Here is a 21,490-nt window from a genome sequence, read left to right as displayed (position 1 = left end):
CCCAGTGATTGATGATTCCCAGAATTTCTCACACTAAGAAACCTGTATTGTACAGTTCATCTGCACTGTTTGAACCAACCACACAGCTTTTGCTAAGGTTTAAAAACTCTAGTAACAGAGTGGGGAGTCTGGTAAAAAATTCCATACTTTGTACCATAATTTTTATGGGGAGCCCTAGGCCCTGCAGCTGGTAATAGGGGGGGGGTGCAGCTGGTAATAAAAGGGGGCCCTGCAGCTGTAATAGAAGGGGGGCCTGCAGCTGGTAATAGAAGGGGGCCCTGCAGCTGGTAATAGAAGGGGGGCCTGCAGCTGGTAATAGAAGGGGGGCCCTGCAGCTGGTAATAGAAGGGGGGGGGGGCTGCAGCTGGTAATAGAAGGGGGCCCTGCAGCTGGTAATAGAAGGGGGCCCTGCAGCTGGTAATAGAAGGGGGGCCCTGCAGCTGGTAATAGAAGGGGGGCCCTGCAGCTGGTAATAGAAGGGGGCCCTGCAGATGGTAATAGAAGGGGGAATCTTGGGCAAATTTCATAGATTTTAATAACATTTACTATAATTTGGATGTGGAATCCAGTAGCAGAATTCAAACCACTATGCATACAGTCTACACTAATCTGGTTGTATAAACACTCCTGGGCCTTCAAACTAGCAGTAAAAAATGTCGTCAATTATTGTGGAACTGATTCCTTCCTCAGATAACAAAAGTAATGAAACTGAGTCATTAAATGTGACTAAAAGTAATGTTTAGTTTGTATTGATACTAAAATCATCCTGGTGGTATTGTTATCATTGTAGTCGTAAACCACACAGCTCTTAACAACAATTAACATCCACCATTTGATTTTTCATTGTGGTGAACAGAACAAAATATCCTCTGACCTGTGAAAATGTATATTTTTATAACGACACATGCAATGTATCAAACTGACAACCAATTTCCTTTCTTATGTTCCTGAATAATTACTATGATTAATTTTCTATGTCTATTCACCAGATCTAAAAAAGATTGTGTGTCGTGATATTTCATTCAATTTTCTCCATTGATGTTAATCCCTTTCATTTAAACTGTAGCCAAGTAAACGGAGGAAAAGATAGCGTGATAGTGTTCCATGATGTGACATGTACACCATATCAAGAACACATTCAAACAAACTATGTAGGGGTATAATCTAATATAATGAAAACTCGCCGGTGGACACGGTTTTCATGACAATAATTAAATTGGTGAACCTTTGTAAGGAGACGAGTTTCACACGGCAATCACTGTTGTCATGGTAACAGATTGAATCAAGCCAATATGTAAGGTAGCATAACACCCAATTTTATTTATGACAGGGATGTATGTGTACAATCTAGTTTCAAACTCAGCAAAAATTTCTCTTTAAACTAGCAACTTCACACAAATATGATACATGTATAAATAGTATCACTTCATAGGCATCAAAATATGTATTTTCTAAAATTTCAGCCGAAGGGAAGATCTTTTTTTGTGTGCATTACTTGTACTAAAAATAAATTAGATTTAATAATCAATGATCAAATATTGAAATTGAAGAAAACTACATTAAAATATTAAATATTAAATATTAGATATGACTTGAATTTATCTTATTAAAATCATGTAACTGGTTAGCAGTGTTCTCTCTAAGCCAATCTTGTAACTGGTTAGCAGTGTTCCCTCTAAGCCAATCTTAAGCGTGTAACTGGTTAGCAGTGTTCCCTCTAAGCCAATCTTGTAACTGGTTAGCATTGTTCCCTCTAAGCCAATCATGTAACTGGTTAGCAGTGTTCCCTCTAAGCCAATCTTGTAACTGGTTTGCAGTGTTCCCTCTAAGCCAATCAATTAACTAGTTAGCAGTGCTCCCTCTAAGCCAATCATGTAACTGGTTAGCAGTGTTCCCTCTAAGCCAATCATGTAACTGGTTAGCAGTGTTCCCTCTAAGCCAATCTTGTAACTGGTTAGCATTGTTCCCTCTAAGCCAATCATGTAACTGGTTAGCAGTGTTCCCTCTAAGCCAATCTTGTAACTGGTTTGCAGTGTTCCCTCTAAGCCAATCAATTAACTAGTTAGCAGTGTTCCCTCTAAGCCAATCATGTAACTGGTTAGCAGTGTTCCCTCTAAGCCAATCATGTAACTGGTTAGCAGTGTTCCCTCTAAGCCAATCTTGTAACTGGTTAGCAGTGTTCCCTCTAAGCCAATCATGTAACTGGTTAGCAGTGTTCCCTCTAAGCCAATCATGTAACTGGTTAGCATTGTTCCCTCTAAGCCAATCATGTAACTGGTTAGCAGTGTTCCCTCTAAGCCAATCTGACCAATACAAACAGTTATTTCTTTTAATATACCAAATTTCAGGATCCTCTATCCATTATTCTGTTGAGACTCGGAAGTGGTATGTCCTCTATAAAGCCAATTTATCTGACATGCCACTAATATACACAGCAATTTCTTGTGGCACACCAAAATATGGTGTTTTCTTCTATACTTTCCTGGGTGATGACAGACAAATTTCTGATTCACTAAATTTCATGGTGGCGATATTGACAGCATGTCTCACATTTGCTTTCTGCCCAAGGCTTCGTTCAAATTCAAATTGAAATTAGGGCAATGTGACCAGAGGGGAGAGTCCAGTAGTTTAAATCTCCACACAACTAAATTGACTCTTGTCACTACAGTACAAGCGTTGATACAATGACATTTAGAATTCTGAGTGAATAACTACACCACCATATTTACATGCAGATATTGCGATTCAAATCAACATATAGCACCATGTAGGTACATGTCATGAATAATGACATTTCATTTATATTCTGACAGCGTACACAACATGTAACTTAGCTGCACCTATGAGTGGAAATTGTTCACTCAATTCCCTTTGCATCGGTCAAAATGTCAAATATAGAAATGTTTGAAATGAAATGATTATTATGGAAGTTCACACATTACTGGTTTGATTATTTTGATAATCTCAATTTCAAATAAAGCAGTGAACTAATGCTTATAGACACAATTATGTATTCATATAGTGTCTGGGATCACTCAGCTATTTCATTCCACCTGGTCCCCTATTACTACTATTGTTCATTGTAAAACTAATACTTCAATTCTTGGACAAAATAAAGCAAAACAGTATACAAAATAACTTTCTAAACTCTAGCGAGAACTTGATAGTTCAGGTCAGAGGTCATGGCAAGACAAGTTGAAGTCAGATGTCAAGAGTCACATGGAAAGAAACAAAACAGCTGAGGTCAGGGGTCAAGTTTTTGATGACCCTGGCAACCAACATAACTAGTCATGACTTTACATAAAATTTGATTAAATCAAATGTCTCATGATTTGGAGATTTGCAATCCTTAATTTCAGACAAGATCTGACTAAAAATGGTCTACAACCCAAAAAGTTTTATAATGCATAAATAATTTGTGTAAAATAACTTTTTTGTTAACTACAAGTAATAACTCTAATGAGATACAAACTAGTTGATTATTAATGCAAAAAAAAAAGCCTTGATGAGATGCATAAATAACTTGCATATCAAACAAAACATTTGAAAACTAGATATTAAAAGTTTATATTGCATGCATTAAAGTGAAAATTTAACTTCTCTATTCATTATGTTAAATATCATGAACCAATAAAAATGTCAACAAAACATATTTTATATACTTTTTGTCTCAGCACACAATACATGTAAAATCAAAGACTACGGCAGTGACTCACACTGTACCAAATAATCAAAGACATAACATAAACAGCTAAAATTATTCACATGCAAAAATGTAAATTAAAATGTTTTGTGTACAATGTTGCTCAATTTCTTTTAATTTGAATCAACATTATATCGAGGTAAATATGGAATAATGTTTGCCATATATGGCATCAAGTGAAATATGCAAATGATGTAACCAGATGTACATAACTTGAGAGGACACTTTTAGATTAATGAGATTAATATTCAACATTTGCATATCATTAACCCTTGAAACTGAGATATGCTAATGTGCAGCCACAGTTCCTGTGAAATGTGTATACTTTGTTGGAATACACTTGTTTTATATAATATACACATGCAATGACAAAATCAATATATCTGCTGTCCCTTGTTGGTACACCACCAAGAGATAGGTCATTTGCATATCATTTACTTTTGGAAATTAAACATGCAAATGAGGGTGTCAAATCAATTACATATCCTCTCAAGGGGGAAACTGCAAAAGGAATACAGTATTTGCATATCATTACCAAAATAAATGAAATATGCAATGAGTCATCAACTCATTATATAGACTCTCTCCTCATTGTATGAATTAATAGAACTAGCATATTATTACAAATATAAATTAAATATGCAAATGAGGTGATCAACTCAATACTTAGAATCTTCTCTGATTGATACACTGTGTAGAAATACAATTGACATATCATTACCAAAATAACTGAAATATGCAAATGAGGTTATCAATACATCGATTCTCTCCTGATTAGTAATCTGCATATCTTTGACTTTTGGAAATTAGGGATGCAAATATGGGTTACAAATCCATTACAGCTTCTCTCATGTGTGAAACTGCACAGGCATACAACATTAGCATATCATTACCAAAATCAATGAAATATGCAAATGAAATATTCAGTACATAAATTCTCTCCTGATTGGTACACTGAAGGAATACAACATTCATAAAATGACCAAAATCAATGAAATATGCAAATGAAGTATTCAGATGCTCTCCTGATTGGTAAGAATACAACATTCACAACATGACCAAAATCAATGAAATATGCAAATGAGGTATTCAGATGCTCTCCTGATTGGTAGGAATACAACATTCATCTTATTAGCACTTGATAATATGCATTGTAGCTGCATTACACATTATCATTGCTATATATCCTATCCGATGTCATTCTACAATTAATTCTGAATCAGGTTTGCCATAATTAATGGCATTAAAATATACAGGTATTTGTCTTAAATGGAAAACACCAGGAAACAATTTTCTGTGATTTAAAATTAGAATACAAACCAGCAAACTTGGTAGGATGTGGATTGGCTCAACTATTTGAAAACATAATTTTAAAATCATCAATGTGGGAAGGCACTTTGAAATAGTAGCAATGTACAATATCATGATAAGTGTTCAACACTTTTTTTTAGTGTATTAGTACTAGACATTGTTTCTAATGTACCAATCATTGATCTGAAATGTAAATGATGTCATGCACAGGCCAAGTTATTGTCTTTGAACAGAAAATATGGATTATGTCACTACTACTCGACGAAATTTAAATAAAAAAATTTCCCGATTTTACATGAATTTTGCTTGAGGGGTATAATTCTATTATTCCCCATATTTTTCTCCATTCAGCCAGAAAATACTCATGACCTAAGGGGTCTTGTCACTACTCATTTAGCAACTCGTAGTGACAAGACCCCTTAGGTCACTCATATTTTTCTTGGTTGAACGAAGAAAAATATTGGGAATAATATCTAAATATGTCTAGCACATCTACTTTTGAAAAGAACTAAAACACCCTTCTTCATAGACTACAATATACAATATACATTGCCACTGGATTTACTACATTGTGTGCAAATATCTAGTATCATCTAACTAAATCATGTGGGTCCCTGTGGGCAATGAAATTTAGGTATGACTTAGCAAAAAACTATTTGGACAAACAGGAGTTTTGGACGAATTGCTTTCTGATATTTTTAATTCATGGGACATATTGTCTTGTGTTGCAATATCATAATTATTAATATGATAAAAAATAAATAATACAGTATATGTAAAATATTTTAACAGTTTTGTCAGGTATTATATTGTTATGTAATTTTTCACTCATGTGTAGTTTAACTACCAAATACTGATAATAAATTTGCATAGATTATGAATGATCTCCTTATTAATTGCTTTACACCTGGGTTACACAGAATAGGACATACAACAACGATAATGAGTAAACATCAAAATCTTTCTTTCAAATAACACTTTCCCACTAAAAGGGGTGAAAAATATACTACCGTCTCTGAAACTCTTAAAACGTGTACATTGCATTCAATTGGTCAATCTATACAGTACAACAGTCTCAACATCTGTAATTTAAACAAGTAACCAATCAAAACCTCCGAAACTATAAACCTTTAAAAGATATGTAAATGTAAACAATATTCAAATTAACTTAAATATATAAGTTCTAAATGTGTTGACAGCTTGTATCAGTCAATATGCTTGATGCATTACTAGTGCCAACAACAGAGCAAAAAGAAATGTTTGTTAAGAAACATACATAAGTCCGTGAAAATAAAGAAAAATTGTCAAGTCATATCAACATTACAACTCCTATTACAAGTAGATTATGTGTACATAAACTCAAGAATACTTTCTGTATTCTCAATAATATTATATTATATTTATTTTCTTTTCTTATAATTGTATTATTTTCAGCTTCATTTGATAACTTTTAATTTGACCTATAACAGTTTCATCATAGGTGTACTTAGACTGTAAGATACGTTGTGACATTTCGCCCTCACCGGCCTCCTGTTAGGGGGGTTGCCTGATGTTTGAGGGTGCCCCGTCACGGCATACATTACAGACTAAGGTGTACTCTTTCAATACCATAAATCTCAGTGCTAAATATTATTATTTAAATATCAGACATACAGCAATCAGCTTGACATAATCATGTAAAAGCTACGATTTGCTTATCATAGAATCATTGGAGCATAATGTCATTGACATCTCAATTATCTTATTAGTTATACAACCACAAAGGAAATTTCCATACAATTTTTTTTGACAGATAATAAGTGAAAAAGGAATTTACAACAATCCGTTTCTGTGAAATATCATGAATTCACTTTACATAATATTAACTTATATAGTATGTGAAACCAAAACAAGGAATTGTATAATATGAGAAGCACATATATTACTGATAATTCACACAACATTGTAACAAGATACTATACACATCTTTATAATATTTCATGTTTACACAAATATCAAGAATTGAAATGACGTAAATTAGTTTTAGATTGTATCTATGATGTACTTTTATCAATAAGCAGTCAGTGAGATGGTTGTCAACTTAAATTATATAAATGTTGTAAATCATAACTTATGTATGAAGCCAATCATATGATTATGCATAATTGCAGGTACAATTTTATATCCATAACAGGATAAAAGATGTAACATTGGAAAGAATGGTGTTTTCATGTTTTAAAAGCAGAGCAAAATATGAATTATGACAAATTGGATGAAACCATGACTATGTGGATACAAGTTGTTTGTCTTGTATGATATAAATGCTATAATATTCATTTTACAAGTGGACATAATGGCACTGCATTATTTCACCATAAACTTTGATGATTTGACTGAGAAGACATGGTATGTCATTTGTATGCATAGCTGATGGTTTAAAGCAACGAGTTAACCTGTGTTGAGTTAGGTTGGCTTTTGTCTGTGTTGAGTAAGGTTGGCTTTTGTCTGTGTTGAGTTAGGTTGGCTTTTGTCTGTGTTGAGTTAGGTTGGCTTTTGTCTGTGTTGAGTTAGGTTGGCTTTTCTCTGTGTTGAGTTAGGTTGGCTTTTGTCTGTGTTGAGTTAGGTTGGCTTTTGTCTGTGTTGAGTTAGGTTGGCTTTTGTCTGTGTTGAGTTAGGTTGGCTTTTGCTGGTGTTGAACTTACTGTCAACTGTGCTGAATTTACTGTTGACAGTGTTGAACTAAATCTGATGTAAATTTAAAAAGTTATCAATATTACCAATTTTACTAGAATAATCATATTATCCCCTCTATACTTTTTAGAATAGTACATACCCTATATGTACAGGTAGAATGTAAATGAGGAAAGTCATAAATATTCATCTCTTTTCGCTAACTCTTTCTCCACCAGGGAGTTTTTTTCAGCCTAAAAAAGAACTCAAAAACTCTATCTTGGACTGCTTTATGTCAAAGAAACCCACATTTTAACATTGTTCAGTCTAATTTCAGTGGTGCTTTCTTAACAGTCCCATTTGCAAATGTGACATCATTACAATTTGTGTGGACATCAACACACTTTTTAGTGACATCATTATTTACTTTGTCTCCCTCATCAATTTTGTGGTAGTCTACAACTGATAAAGCAATACCAAACTGTGCAGCATAGTAGGTGAACATAACAATTGCTCTAACGTAGGGTACAGGGAACATAAATTTGTTAACACCAATGGTCAAGTCCGAAATCACGAAGCAAACTGCACCAAGCGATGCTGAAAGCTTGCTCCAGGTCCATTTCTTTCCAAAATAATCAAGTCGTGCAATGGCTCTCCACAACATGTATAAGATAAGGGCCATATACAGACCAGCCAGATATACAAATGGTCCAAATAATCTAGGGTACATTACAACATAAACTGATAAACCAAACGCTATGCAAAACAGTAGAACGGACCACTTGAACGGCTTGAAACCAAAGTTGATGGCGTAAATCAGCTGAGCAATAGCGAAGGCTATTAAACCATGGATGAAGTAGGCTTCGTTGAAAACCAGACAGATATCACCAATACAGGAAAATGCCAATCCTGCTAAGATGCCATAACAGAATCTATGCATGGTGAGGTTTCGGGGTAATTTGATGCCGTGCATTACGATGAATATAGCCAATGATATAATTGGTAGAATCTTAACCACAGCTGCTAGGTAGGATGGCTCAGGTAACCATAGCACGAAGTAGACACATACAGTCTTCATGAACAGTATCAACTTTGGACCAAGACATTTTATCTAATAAAAGATATAAAATACATTTCCACAAATTAATAATTCTGACAACTCAAAAATATCTGAAAATTTATACGAAATATTCATTGATACTATATAAACTAATAATTCAAAAAATAATTGCACAGTGTGGGGAAACTCAAATATGATTAAAAAATTTACAGAGATAATTAATTAAGTAGTACAACACAGATGACATATAGATAATAAATGATTAAATAATTGAATATATTAGACAGGGAAAGGACTCATTAATCTAGATATATTTTGGTATACATGCAGACAAAGAAAATCTAATAAAGTAGACTTCTATCTTGTTAGCAAAGCTGCCATTAGCCCAATGACATGAAATATTAAGTAGTAGATTGATATTGGTCAAAGGTCATACTGAGTCACATGATCTATGAAATGGATACTTTTGTGTTAAGGCTTACGATTGGTTGGTATTTTGTTATTGTGATATGAGAGTAGTGGTACTTAATAAAGTCAAGGACACAATAAACCATACATTTTGTTAGTTTTATTTATCAGTACTGGCAACAGCTTTATGCTATATTTGTATTCTGTGTAATCTTTGTATAACTGTTTATTGGTCATAGTTTGTTTATTTCGGCTAGAATAATTCATGAATTGGCCTTCACCACCACAACCTTAACCTATATTAACTGTGCAATGTATATTCATACGTATCACCTATACACTTAAACAGTGTAGAAGCTAAACGCTCTAATAAACTAATTTTTCAATATTTTATTTTTATATACAATTCACAAAAATAAAACCATGAAAACATCTAATATGGTAATATCACCAATAGATACAAAACATCATAGCAATTAATATTACTATTAACAAGTTTTCCATATTTGTTATTTGTTATTGGCTTAACATGATAAATATATTTTTAACTGCCACATACAAAACACAAGCCATGAAAAGTTTGAACTATGGATACTATGCCATCACTGAGTTGATTTAAAATGTCAACATTGTAATAGATCATTAACCTCCATGGTCTTGTAATTCTTATACTGCTTTTTGTGGGTTTCCAAACTAGCCCTTTTATTTATATACACGCTAAATATACTTAATGTAGTAAATGACATGCATGAATATACAATATTGCATAATAAACTTCTCCCTCCCTTTCTTCCACCATGCTAATGTGTATCGGTATTCTTGGCTATTTGTATATTTGACTGTACTTTTACCCATCTTTGGCTGCTTTTGGGGGTTTTGGTTTTGTTGTTGTTTTTTGGGGGTTTTTTTGGGTTTTTTTTTTTTGGGGGGGGGTTGTTGTTGTTAAAGGTTTGTTAAACAGAAGCAGGAATCAGGTAAAAGCACATAGCATTTCAGAACCTTAATAATATCGCAATTTTGGTAGGGGGGGCTAGGGAACTTTCAGATGAATTTAAAGGGTCAATTTGGATCAGGTTAAAATTTAGGTAGAAAAATAGTTGTCTGACAGAGCTACAGAAATAATTGGTTTGTGGACAATGAGAGAACCTGGGATTTAATTATGGGCCTTTAAGGATATCATACTCATTTTAAAATATTTCATTTTTATAAGGCATCAGATGTTAAAAATATACTATACATAATTGCCTAAAATTACCCATTGTCTGTTATCAGGATTTCAAGCCTGAGAGGAAAAAAAACCATTGTCAGGATCTGTTGTGATTCAAAGGAAATGTAAGCTATAAGCAGATAATGGCATTTTTGATCTGCTCTGATAGCCATTAAATGCCATTACTGTGTTTGCTTATGAGAATGAAATATATTCCTAGTACTTCCCTGACATGTTCAGACAAGATGTAAGGGAAAATCTGGGATTGCTTCCCAAAGAAATCTGTGACAGAGTAGAATTTCTATTAGTAAATATATTCATTAACACACACCTGGTGATGCTGATGAGGAGACATTGAAAATTTGGGACTCTTTTCCAAATCATTTGTAAATGTGTTTGTTCAGAAGCAAATATTCTAAAACACCTCGTTACCATGACAATGACTTAAATAAGGGTTTACTAGTAAATTTGGATACAGTGACCCATTTTTTTATTATTTTTTTTTATTTTCAAATAATGCAAAATATATTTTCCAATTTGTAGTTAAAACCTGTAGATAAGCAAAAATGAAAATATAAATATATATAAATGAAAAGTGCTTTCTAACTGACATGTAGACAACTTTAAGCTGGGGAATGGTATCATTTTAAGATTAACTGAATTAATTTGTAGGTAACATGTCAAGTAGACAAATTGAATATCCCCTTTCACAAATAATTGGCCAGCAATCAATATGCCACATTTTTCAGTTATAAATTAATCAATAATTTAATTAAAAACTACAAATTAACTTCAAGTCAGACAAAACATGTATTTTATTGCTGGTAGCATGTATTAATAATTCACTGCTTGGTGGCAACCCAGTGGTCGTATTTATAATGTATACCAATGGGGGGGGGGGGGGGGGTAATGTACACCAATGGGGGAGGAGGTTAGTGCTCAATGCTGTGTAGCCAGCACATAATACTGTTTGGGGATGGGGTGGTGGTAGGGGTACTCCTACACTACTGTGAGCTACCTTTTCATGAAATATCCTTATTCATGTGTCTGCAGTCATGGCATCTCTTTTTCACCAATAATGAAAGAAAGATGTGTGTTCTATTGATGTTAGTATCTAAGTGGCTACGACTTAGTCACTAATTCTTTCCGTTTTAGAGGCAAAATTTGTCATAGGGAATATATCTAAATATAGACATTGATTCTCAATACAGGTAAGTAAACAGCTGTTAATACAAAGTTTTATTTTGTCACTGGTATCTACACTTTAACCATACAAATTATAGTTATTTTACAATATGTTCACCAATGACTTTAACCACACTATATTGAACAATTTTTTAAATCCGAGTATATACATTTATTCATCACATAACTTTCTCCTTATCAACTTATATCAGAAATTATTTTACGTTTATTAATATTCAGCACACCCTTCCTCAAGTCATACACAGGATTACACGTTATAACTATATTCTCTTGTATTTTATAATTTGACTTTCATGTCAACTAATATTTTCTTCATATCATTATCACCTGCAAAATTTCATCATTTATTCCTACTTCTAAATCACATTATGTAATTCTCAACTCTACTATTTTCTTCTTTTATGCTTTTTACCTATGACATTATGGCTTGCTTTACTCAATGCAGGCATCGACAACGATGTAGGTCTCTAATCAATTGGCCATTAACTTAAGCTGCAGACATCAAATGAGAAAAGAACATTATGCAAATATAACTGTATCATTTGCATACAATTGATAAAATGTTGCATAATTCATGAGTATTATTGTTGTCTCATTTGCATATAACAATGGATGGGTCAGACACAACCCTGGGTTGGAAAGTTTGTCTGGGGATCAATAAGTGTTCTGTTTGTGGAAGCATTGCAATTATCTGTCAAACAAAACACATCATTGAAAGATAAAGATCAACCTAAGCATTGCAAATTAGCCCATTATCATTGGTAGGAGCAATTTAAGGACCCAAATATAGGTGCAGACATCATACTCTCATGGCTAAAATACTATAACACTAATGTGAGAACCTGGGATTGAAACTCAGGCCTTTAACTGATTTGATAACACTAATGTGAAAAACAGGGATTGAAACCCTGGCCTTTAACTGATAAGATAGCACTAATGTGAGAACCTGGGATTGAAACTCAGGCCTTTAACTGATTTGATAACACTAATGTGAAAAACAGGGATTGAAACCCTGGCCTTTAACTGATACGATAACACACCTCTAAGAACCTGGGATTGAAACCCAGGCCTTTAACTGATAAGATAACAGCTAAGAACCTGGGATTGAAACCCAGACCTTTAACGATAACAGGACTCTAAGAAGCTGGGATTGAAACCCAGACCTTTAACTGATAAGATAGGACTCTGAGAACCTGGGAATAAAATGCTGGCCTTTAGAAGTTTAGTATTATCATTTTATTTTAATTTACTTTTCTTTCCTGTCCATAATGAAAGGTAATAAGTTGTGTAATCCAAACTTAATTTGTTAAACTCAGTGTTTTTGTTAATGGTGGTTGACAGGTAAGCTCTACTCCAGTTTCACTCTATAACACCAGGATTCCCATCAAAACTATGCTGAAATGTTTAACAGGTTTACCAGTAAGTTTTGCAAAGTTTGCCCCCATGTGCTACCAGAATTTACAAAGCTAGGGAAAAGATATAACTATACAAACATTACAACAAAGTTATATATTGTAAGACATTGTCTTCATGTACCATGTTAACTTTTGATGACCTTTTTTGAACCCAAATATATTCTGCCCTTGCTCTGTCAATACTAACCTTAATTGAGACATTTTGCATCTCAATATTTCAAAGTATTCCTACGTGCTCAAAATAGCTGTGTCAATATATTTACTCTACACCAATCGCTCTTAATGTTTCACTCGTTTCAGTCAGACCCTTCACATTCTTGTACTCCTGGTAACTTTAAGGTCTCCATATCAAAACAAAGCATTTCTATTTTTGATTCATGTACTACATGGCTCAGTAACATGCAGGTACAAAAACATATGTTTTGTTTGCATAAGTACATTGTGGCTGAATAATTATTGTTCTGCTTTTTTTAAAACTGAGCGTTCTTTTTGCATCAACATGACTCCCTTTTTTAAGAATTACATAATTTATTGCATTCATATATTTCTGCAAGCAAGAATCTATTTTGCATACTTTTATGAATTCCTGACAAGGTAGTATTTGTCTGGACTGTTCTAATAGTATGCATAGCAGCATGTACTATCATGCTATGATATCTAATATAGGCACCTGGGTGTATTTATGTTTGTTTGTTTGTTTGTTTGTTACCATTGCTTGTTCCAGAAAGGAAGTAATGTAGACAAATTACGTCGTTGTTTGGGGTAGAATACCACAAATTCCATTTCTGTAAGAAGTATTTGTTTGTTTGTTACCATTGCTTGTTCCAGAAAGAAGTAATGTAGAAAAATCATGTCTTTGTTTGGGGTAGAATACCACAAATTCTATTTCTGTAAGAAGTGTTTGTTTGTTTGTTACCATTGCTTGTTCCAGAAAGGAAGTAATGTAGACAAATTACGTCTTTGTTTGGGGTAGAATACCACAAATTCTATTTCTGTAAGAAGTGTTTGCTTGTTTGTTACCATTGCTTGTTCCAGAAAGGAAGTAATGTAGAAAAATTACATGTCTTTGTTTGGGGTAGAATACCACAAATTCTATTTCTGTAAGAAGGACTCTGTTTGTTTGTTTGTTACCATTGCTTATTCCAAAAAGGAAGTACTGTTCAACAATTACATGTCTTTGTTTGGGGTTAGAATACCACAAATTACAAATTCCATTTCTGTAAGAAGGAATCTCACTGGACTCTACCCTTTCTGTAAACAGGGATCTCACTAAAGCAGAATTCTTATTGGACTATGCCTTTCTGTTTGCAGGGATCTCATTAGTGTACCTCGGTAAGCAGGAATCTTATTGGCCTAAACTTTCCTTACACTGGGCCTCATTACAACATTTTTGTAACCATGGATTTCACTGGACTATGCCTCTGTACGCAAAAATCTCACTGGACTACCTTCTCTATAAGGAGGATTTCAGTACACATTTTTTGTCAGCAAAATCTTATTGGATGATGCCTCTCTATAAGAAGAGATTTCATTGGCAAGTCTATGCTCTCTGTAAACAGTAATCTCATTGGATTACCCATCTCTGTTGGCAGAGACCGTGCTAAGTTTGCAGTCTTTGTTACCAAGGTTCTAAAACCTTGCAAATGCAGTGAACAATACAACCATAAATTATTTCCTTCTCACAATAGAATCATAAATCAATTTATGTCATCATAAAAATACCCATTCTGGCATGCCAAACCATATTAATCTGCTGATGACAGCATATAGGCGAGTGGATTATGATAATGAAAAATACCCAGCTATACGATCCAAACCATTGCTGTGATGTCACCAATTTGTCCAATACATATCTATACCCTCTTCTTTCATTACAACTATTTTTATATCATTGTTTGTGCATGGCAATTTATGCCGAGAGCTCCAAAACAGGACAGCATATAGTTAATATTCCAAGTATCCCATAATACCATACTGCATTATCACAAAAGTTTATGAAAACATAGTGTCTCTTAATGGTTTTGAAACCTTGGTAACAGAGAGTTAAAAATCTGGTATTATTTATAGTTTCCAAAACATATCAGCATAATATAGTTTTAAAAGAAAAACTTGGTAGAAAAATGACAACAAAGGTATGATTTTATGATTTGACAAGTTACTGCCCTTGACAAAACTGAAGTACCTGATAAGTACTCTTCCGTTATAGTCTTTGTTCCAAGGTGAAACATTTACAACCATATAAAAACTATAATACAATTTATCAAAGTCTATGTCACTTTGTGAAATACACATTATGTCTGCTATGCCAGGGTCACAAATCATCAATGGTTTCTATTGGGTGTGTGTACCCCCCTGGTGGTGTTGTGTATGACATCATTAGGTGAAGAGAGGCCATTTATTTTCATGTGCAAGTAGGTCGAAGGCTATTTCGCAATAGTTTGGAGGACTGCCAGGGAATGTGTAAATACTTTGCTATCTAACTGATTGAGAGATTGCAGACCATTCAAGTAAAGTCTCTAGGAATGTATAAAATCTAATCAGTTATCAACAGTGTTATCTAAGTGTTAAGAGTAATGGTTGTTTATTGAATGAATACTTGTGACAGATGTTTACTACTAAAACTACACTACTGATACTGACATTACTCCACTTTTGTTTTCATTTTGGAAGCTGTATACCTCCATAATTCACACACTGTGTTTGTTTTGAATGTACGAGGCAAGATCTCATGACTGATGAAATAGTAATATTTTTATGACCAAATTATCAGGATATGTACGTGACCAATGACGAATGATGACGAATGTGTGTAGATGGCCAGAATCATACATGTAGCTCGGGAAATTACCATTAGTCCATGGTAATTTGAAAATCGCTGATGCAAATTGCTTGTAAGTGGCTATGTCTGTGGTGTTTGATCAATGTCTGTCATGCATTTTGCCTCCTGGCACATTAACCCAGAGATTTGGCTATGTGACTCAACATACAGTGTAGTTATATGAACAACATTGCTAAACCAGATACTGTAAGTAATCAAGTCTCTGGCTATATACAATGTTGATGATCAAAATCTGCAAGTGGCAATCAACAACAATTTCACAAACATTGGAAAATTCCACATTCCATCCATCCATCGCAAAATTCCACCATTTCCCCTGGAAATCCATAAATTTCTTGTATGGTCAACAATAGCAAGTATTACTTTGTTGATGTTTTACTCTGCTAAAATACATTAACTAATCAATACAGTGTGAGATGGATGAAATTGGCTAATTTGTACTACGGTACGACACCTATTCAGTCGTCGGGTCAAATCAACTATTTCGGTCATAATCCATTTATATCTTGCCTTTACGCAGACTTGGACAGATTCCAGAATAAAGTCAATGTCAATAAGTGAACAAATACTGTTTTATACGACGTATCTAACCTTTAATATTTCTTTTTTGAACTGATGCCCCGAGCTAAATACACGTAACGTCGGTTTGTGTCGCAACCAAAAAACTCGGTGCGTTTGTTTTTGTTATTGATGCCAGCTGATGGTGGTGGTGGAACATACTATTTCGTACTAATCACTGACGCCGTTAACTGGTGTGTTAGCACATATGCCATGAAACAATATACCATGAAATATACAACGTACAATACAATAATACACAATATGAACGGTTGTGTAAATTTTAGAGTTTTACCTCGGCCGTGTTATTTGCAAATTCTAAAAAAACAAAAAGTTTAGTTTCACTAACACCCCCGCATATCAGATACAATCGCCCACCCAACTTGTAAACAATCGTCATGTGACAGACACGCACGAATATTGAGCGCTCGCTGCTCTGAGCTAAAACTGAATGCGTCACGAACGGATGAAACAAACAAAAAATTTCGCCGACAAATATTTTCGCAAAAACGGTGTTTCTTCGTTGAAATGTTCATTTGTAAATAAAAATGATCGTAATTTTGTTGTAAATTAAATTACCGTTTTAACCATTAGTTTAAAAACCAGCTCGGGTAGGAAATCCGGAATGCGTGACTCATCGTCAGCTTCGTATCGCACTTGTGTGGGCAGCCGGCGATAAAACCCGAAGAAGACTACGTTGACATTTCAGTTACCGGTAAAATGTTTTCTTTCGAAAGATTAGATCGACAGGGAGGAAAACCTCCTTTGCCAGCAATCAACGTAAAGAAATTGTTTCTTTGTACGAATATAGATCCTTGACCGCGTCGACCGAATAGCTTCGAGGATCGATGGTAGTCTCCGCAGGATCACAGCTGAACGCATGTGAATGTCCCTATATGATCACTCTACAATCTTTAAAACAAGCATAATTTCTTCATCAAAATACTGAAATCGGAGAAAAACTATCGAAAGAAAGAAGTGATACTTACAACCGTAATCGGGTTCGTCATTTTAATAACGGAAAACGAAAGGCAACGTGTCAGACGAGGTGATCGTGTATTCAATGCTGCTTCTATCGGAACAATGGAAAGTCTTTGCGCGCAAATGGTTTTGTTTTGATCATCAAAGTTACCTTTGACCCTGTCACATGACTGATGACACAAAGATGACGTCAAACGGTTGCTGAAAGAATTTTTGCATTACGTGTAAATAATTGAGAAACGTAATTTGATTGGCTAGATAATATAGCGGGAAAACCAAACATTGACATATAGTTGACCAATGACGTGTCACTGACACACATGGAGTTAGTCTGATCATAATGTGTCAGAGATAAGTTTTTATGGACCCAAGGATTCTTTGTTTTTTAATTCGCTGTAGGACTACTATACGTTGTGTGGAATGGGATCAAAAATTAAAATAACCAAAACTAAAGAAAAGGAGGAATGTGTTTGACTTTTGAAGTACTAACTTTAAACTTATGAAACCATTGGATATATCTTTGGTCATGTTTGTGCCTACCACGCAGAAACCATGGCATAGCATACATTTGCAACACACAATCCTATGGCCTAGCTCTGGAGGTATACGCTACGAGGTTCGACACATCTTCCCTCTCCAGCAGAGGGGAGAAGATGAGTCGAAACACCGCAGCGTATAATATATCCAGAGCACCCATGGCCCATCGTCGCAAACCACGGCCTGTTTTACGGCAACGTTCTTAACGAGCCTCCCACATATATTTCGAAATGTAGTGGTAGAAATAATAACTCTGGTTTGCGAGAATGCCCATGGCCATACGTGACCCCCTCACATGCTAATTTCCTAATATAATAACAATGGAAGATTTTCAGAACAAATGTTGCAATAATAAAAAAATCTATTAAGGAGTACACCATGTTTTAACCCTGAAAATCTCAGCTGGTAGCTAATAAAATGATATGAAAACAATTTAGACTTTTGGCAAATGTCCTTAAAAGTTTAAAATGTATTAGCCTAGAGTCAAGTCGTGAGCCACTGGGTGATTTTGACTATATATATCTCGTTTCCCTTCAAAACGATAGCCAAAGTCCCCCATACACACGACTTGACTATCGTCTCCCCTTTATAACGATAGTCAAAGTCTCCCGGCATACACACGCCTTGACTATTTGATACCCCATTCCCCGGCCCCATTCCTCTTCGCCCCCCCCCCCCATGCTTTGGCCATAATTGCTTCTAGATCTGTTTCAGGAGTTTTCAGTGTTTACCAGACAATAACAGACTATAACACCATTATAGACTACCACACCACTGTAATATAATTGTGTAATGTTATTTGTATTGCTATCGATAGTATTGTTCTTTCACTAGGATTACGATCAATGTATTGAATGGTCACCGTACTATACACATACATTCTTCATGTGTCTTTCACGGAGCCCAAATGCACAGTATACCTTTCCCGACCTTGGAACTCAAAGGAAAGTACAGCTCGTTGACAACTTAAAGAAGCATATTGTTTAAGAACAATTAGTCGACTACATTCATATAAAATGTAAATTTAAAGTCCCTGTACAGTTCAGACGTCATGATCAATTATATGAATAAAGCAGCAAGTTGTTACATAAATTACTCCAAAGTTACCACAACCCATAACCGACATATTTTTTTGCTTCACAAGGTAGGCCGAGTATATTAAGGCTTGAGAAATTTCGTTAAAGTGTATGTAAATAGGTTTCCAAAGTTTCCGACTTTTTGCCTGCAAATGACGAAGTTTTTATAGGTGATTAAAGATTTGTATGACACTTTTGACAAAAGTACCATATCAATAACGAAAAATTGATTTTTTTGGAAAAATTCCGGAAATTGCCGAAGTTGTTTATGTATTTCATGACGTCACAACCAGAACCAACTTCAAATATGTCCGATTACATAACATGGGATAGCCATTCTAGTGGAACCACGTTCCACTATTTAGAAGTCAAATTGACAATGACAACATAAATGGAGTACTAGTGATGACGAAGATGATGCCCCAGACCCCCACAGCCACCCTCTCTAACGCAGCCAAAAACTGTTTCAGACAGCACAGTCAATTTCAAATCAGTATATAGTAGTATACAAAACCAGCATGTAGTGGAAAAATAGCTCTTTAAAGTATTTTAGTGCCATGCATTTACTACAGCGAAAATTCTTCCATTTCTCGATTCAAGTTGGCGGTGATCTCGTAAGATTGTTAGTTCATCCAAAGAAAGTGTAAAAATATTGGTAAAGATATTTATCACGCCAGACGATTGACGAAAAGCTGTCGGTAAGATTTACGTTTTATTTCAGGGTTTATGATTTCCGTTGGTTCGACATGGCCCATTATAATTGTAGAAATATGGATTTGGTCATGGAAGGACAGCAAATACCGTGATCGATGTAATTGCTTGATTATGGAAAACGGGGATGCACCGTGACTCTTGCTCGTCAGATCTCAGCGCTATCTATCTACAGAAATTAAAGTCACATTCTTTTTAATATAAGGTCTACAAGGTGCTTCAATAATTCTCACTCTTTGTCACCTTGCTACGATGCTCCGGGATAATCTACTTCAAAGTATGCAGTCGATAATTTATTTGGTTTCATTCGTTGTTCGCACCCTACATTTCATACCCGTGTAAATGTCATCTACTAGGTGTATTCAATGTCATCGTACTTTTCAGCAGTCATCGTTCGTTCCGTATCGCTCTCCTTTTATTTACAGACTGACTTATCACAATTTAGTATTTAGTATTCCTACCACGATACTGATTTTGTAATTTCTTGGATTCGTGACTCAAACATGTATGACATGAATACGAATGTATGTATGTATGTATGTATGTATGTATGTATGTGTGTGTGTGTGTGTGTGTGTGTGTGTGTGTGTGCGTGCGTGCGTGCGTGCGTGCGTGCGTGCGTGCGTGCGTGCGTGCGTGCATGCATGCATGCATGCATGCATGTATGTATGTATGTATGTATGTATGTATGTATGTATGTCTAGGCAATGTTACAATTATCAATGATGAGAAGTCCAAAACTGCCCCCCCCCCCCCTTATAAAAGTTCTGGCTCTGACATGAAATTGTCATGACATGACATGACATGTCTATATGGAGTATTTTAGGGGAGTGTGGACTTAAAATGCAGTCAAAGACAAATATGATGAAACCTGGCTGACAGTCTATAATAATAGGTTGACAGCGAACCAAAGAAATTAAATCTAAAGACATTAAAAAGATACAAATATACAAGGCCCAAAACAGAACAATACTAAACTTGTCAATATGCCTTTTATTTGTTTGCCTGCTTTTTGTAGCGACTTCCTAAATCCCACCGCAGGTGGCGCTATCACATGAAATTTTGTGTCATCACCGACATGCGATTTATAGTGTCTATCATTCAGTGATGGGTTACTCGCGGGCGTTTAAATTTCGAAGATCTCACGATTTGTCAGTCTTTCTTTCAAAATAGGCATGTATATATGGTTATAGAGTATATTCGGCAATCTTAATCATGAAACTTTTGGCCCTTTAGATATATGTCCCAGTATGCTGACTGATTTCTTGTTAATTACTTTAAGTGCTGCAGGCATGTAACAACTTTTGCTACAGCGTATCATTGTCGAGAGCAGTTGGATGAACTCTGTCTTCGACAGCAGATTAATTATATTATTCCCACGATTATTCTCTCGAATTGACAAGGTTCCTTAGGTCGCTCGTATTGTCCTTGGCAGAACGTAGAACAATAGCTAAATGTTATAGGATCCGGATCAACTGATATAGACTCGGAAAACGTGCGGTGTGAACTCTATCAGAATTTGTGAAGGTCATTTGTGTTTATAATTGTTATCTATTGAAACGAGCAGTGGATTGGTAGCAGCTTTGCGTGTATACTCAGATATTTTCATAATAGACTTAACTGTGATATAGCATGCACACAACCCATCAATCATTAACGAGAGAATGTACACTTCAATATTACGACCATTCTAAACACGACAGTACCTTGCATGTGGATGTACATACGACAGACATAACCTACTAGACAATGACTTTGTACGACCAGGTAACGATGAACATGTATCACAACAGCGCCGTAAACAGGCTACTACAGACAAGTACTCCTTG

At 35.0% G+C, this 21,490-nt stretch overlaps 1 protein-coding gene across 1 annotated transcript; it reads right to left on the bottom strand.

Annotated features, from left to right (window-relative positions):
• Positions 1 to 7,446: 7,446 nt before the first annotated feature.
• Positions 7,447 to 17,501, bottom strand: LOC144448532 (lysoplasmalogenase TMEM86A-like). The gene is made up of 2 exons (XM_078138797.1): positions 17,346 to 17,501; positions 7,447 to 8,774 (listed from the first exon to the last, which is right to left on the bottom strand). The coding sequence occupies exons 1-2, from the start codon at positions 17,364 to 17,366 to the stop codon at positions 7,986 to 7,988; spliced, it is 810 nt and encodes a 269-aa protein (XP_077994923.1). The 5' UTR covers positions 17,367 to 17,501; the 3' UTR covers positions 7,447 to 7,985.
• Positions 17,502 to 21,490: the final 3,989 nt, after the last annotated feature.

Source organism: Glandiceps talaboti, chromosome 17 (genome assembly GCF_964340395.1).
Source record: "Glandiceps talaboti chromosome 17, keGlaTala1.1, whole genome shotgun sequence".
Lineage (NCBI taxonomy): Eukaryota > Metazoa > Hemichordata > Enteropneusta > Spengelidae > Glandiceps > Glandiceps talaboti.
Note: the sequence above shows the minus strand (reverse complement) of the source record. Positions and strands in the feature narration are given on the sequence as shown.

Excerpts from the sequence above, each read along its gene's own strand:
- LOC144448532 (XM_078138797.1), bottom strand. The coding sequence starts at position 17,366 with ATGACGAACCCGATTACGGTT. Across the intron at positions 8,775-17,345 it reads TGACGAACCCGATTACGGTT|ATAAAATGTCTTGGTCCAAA; the intron begins GTAAGTATCACT and ends ATCTTTTATTAG.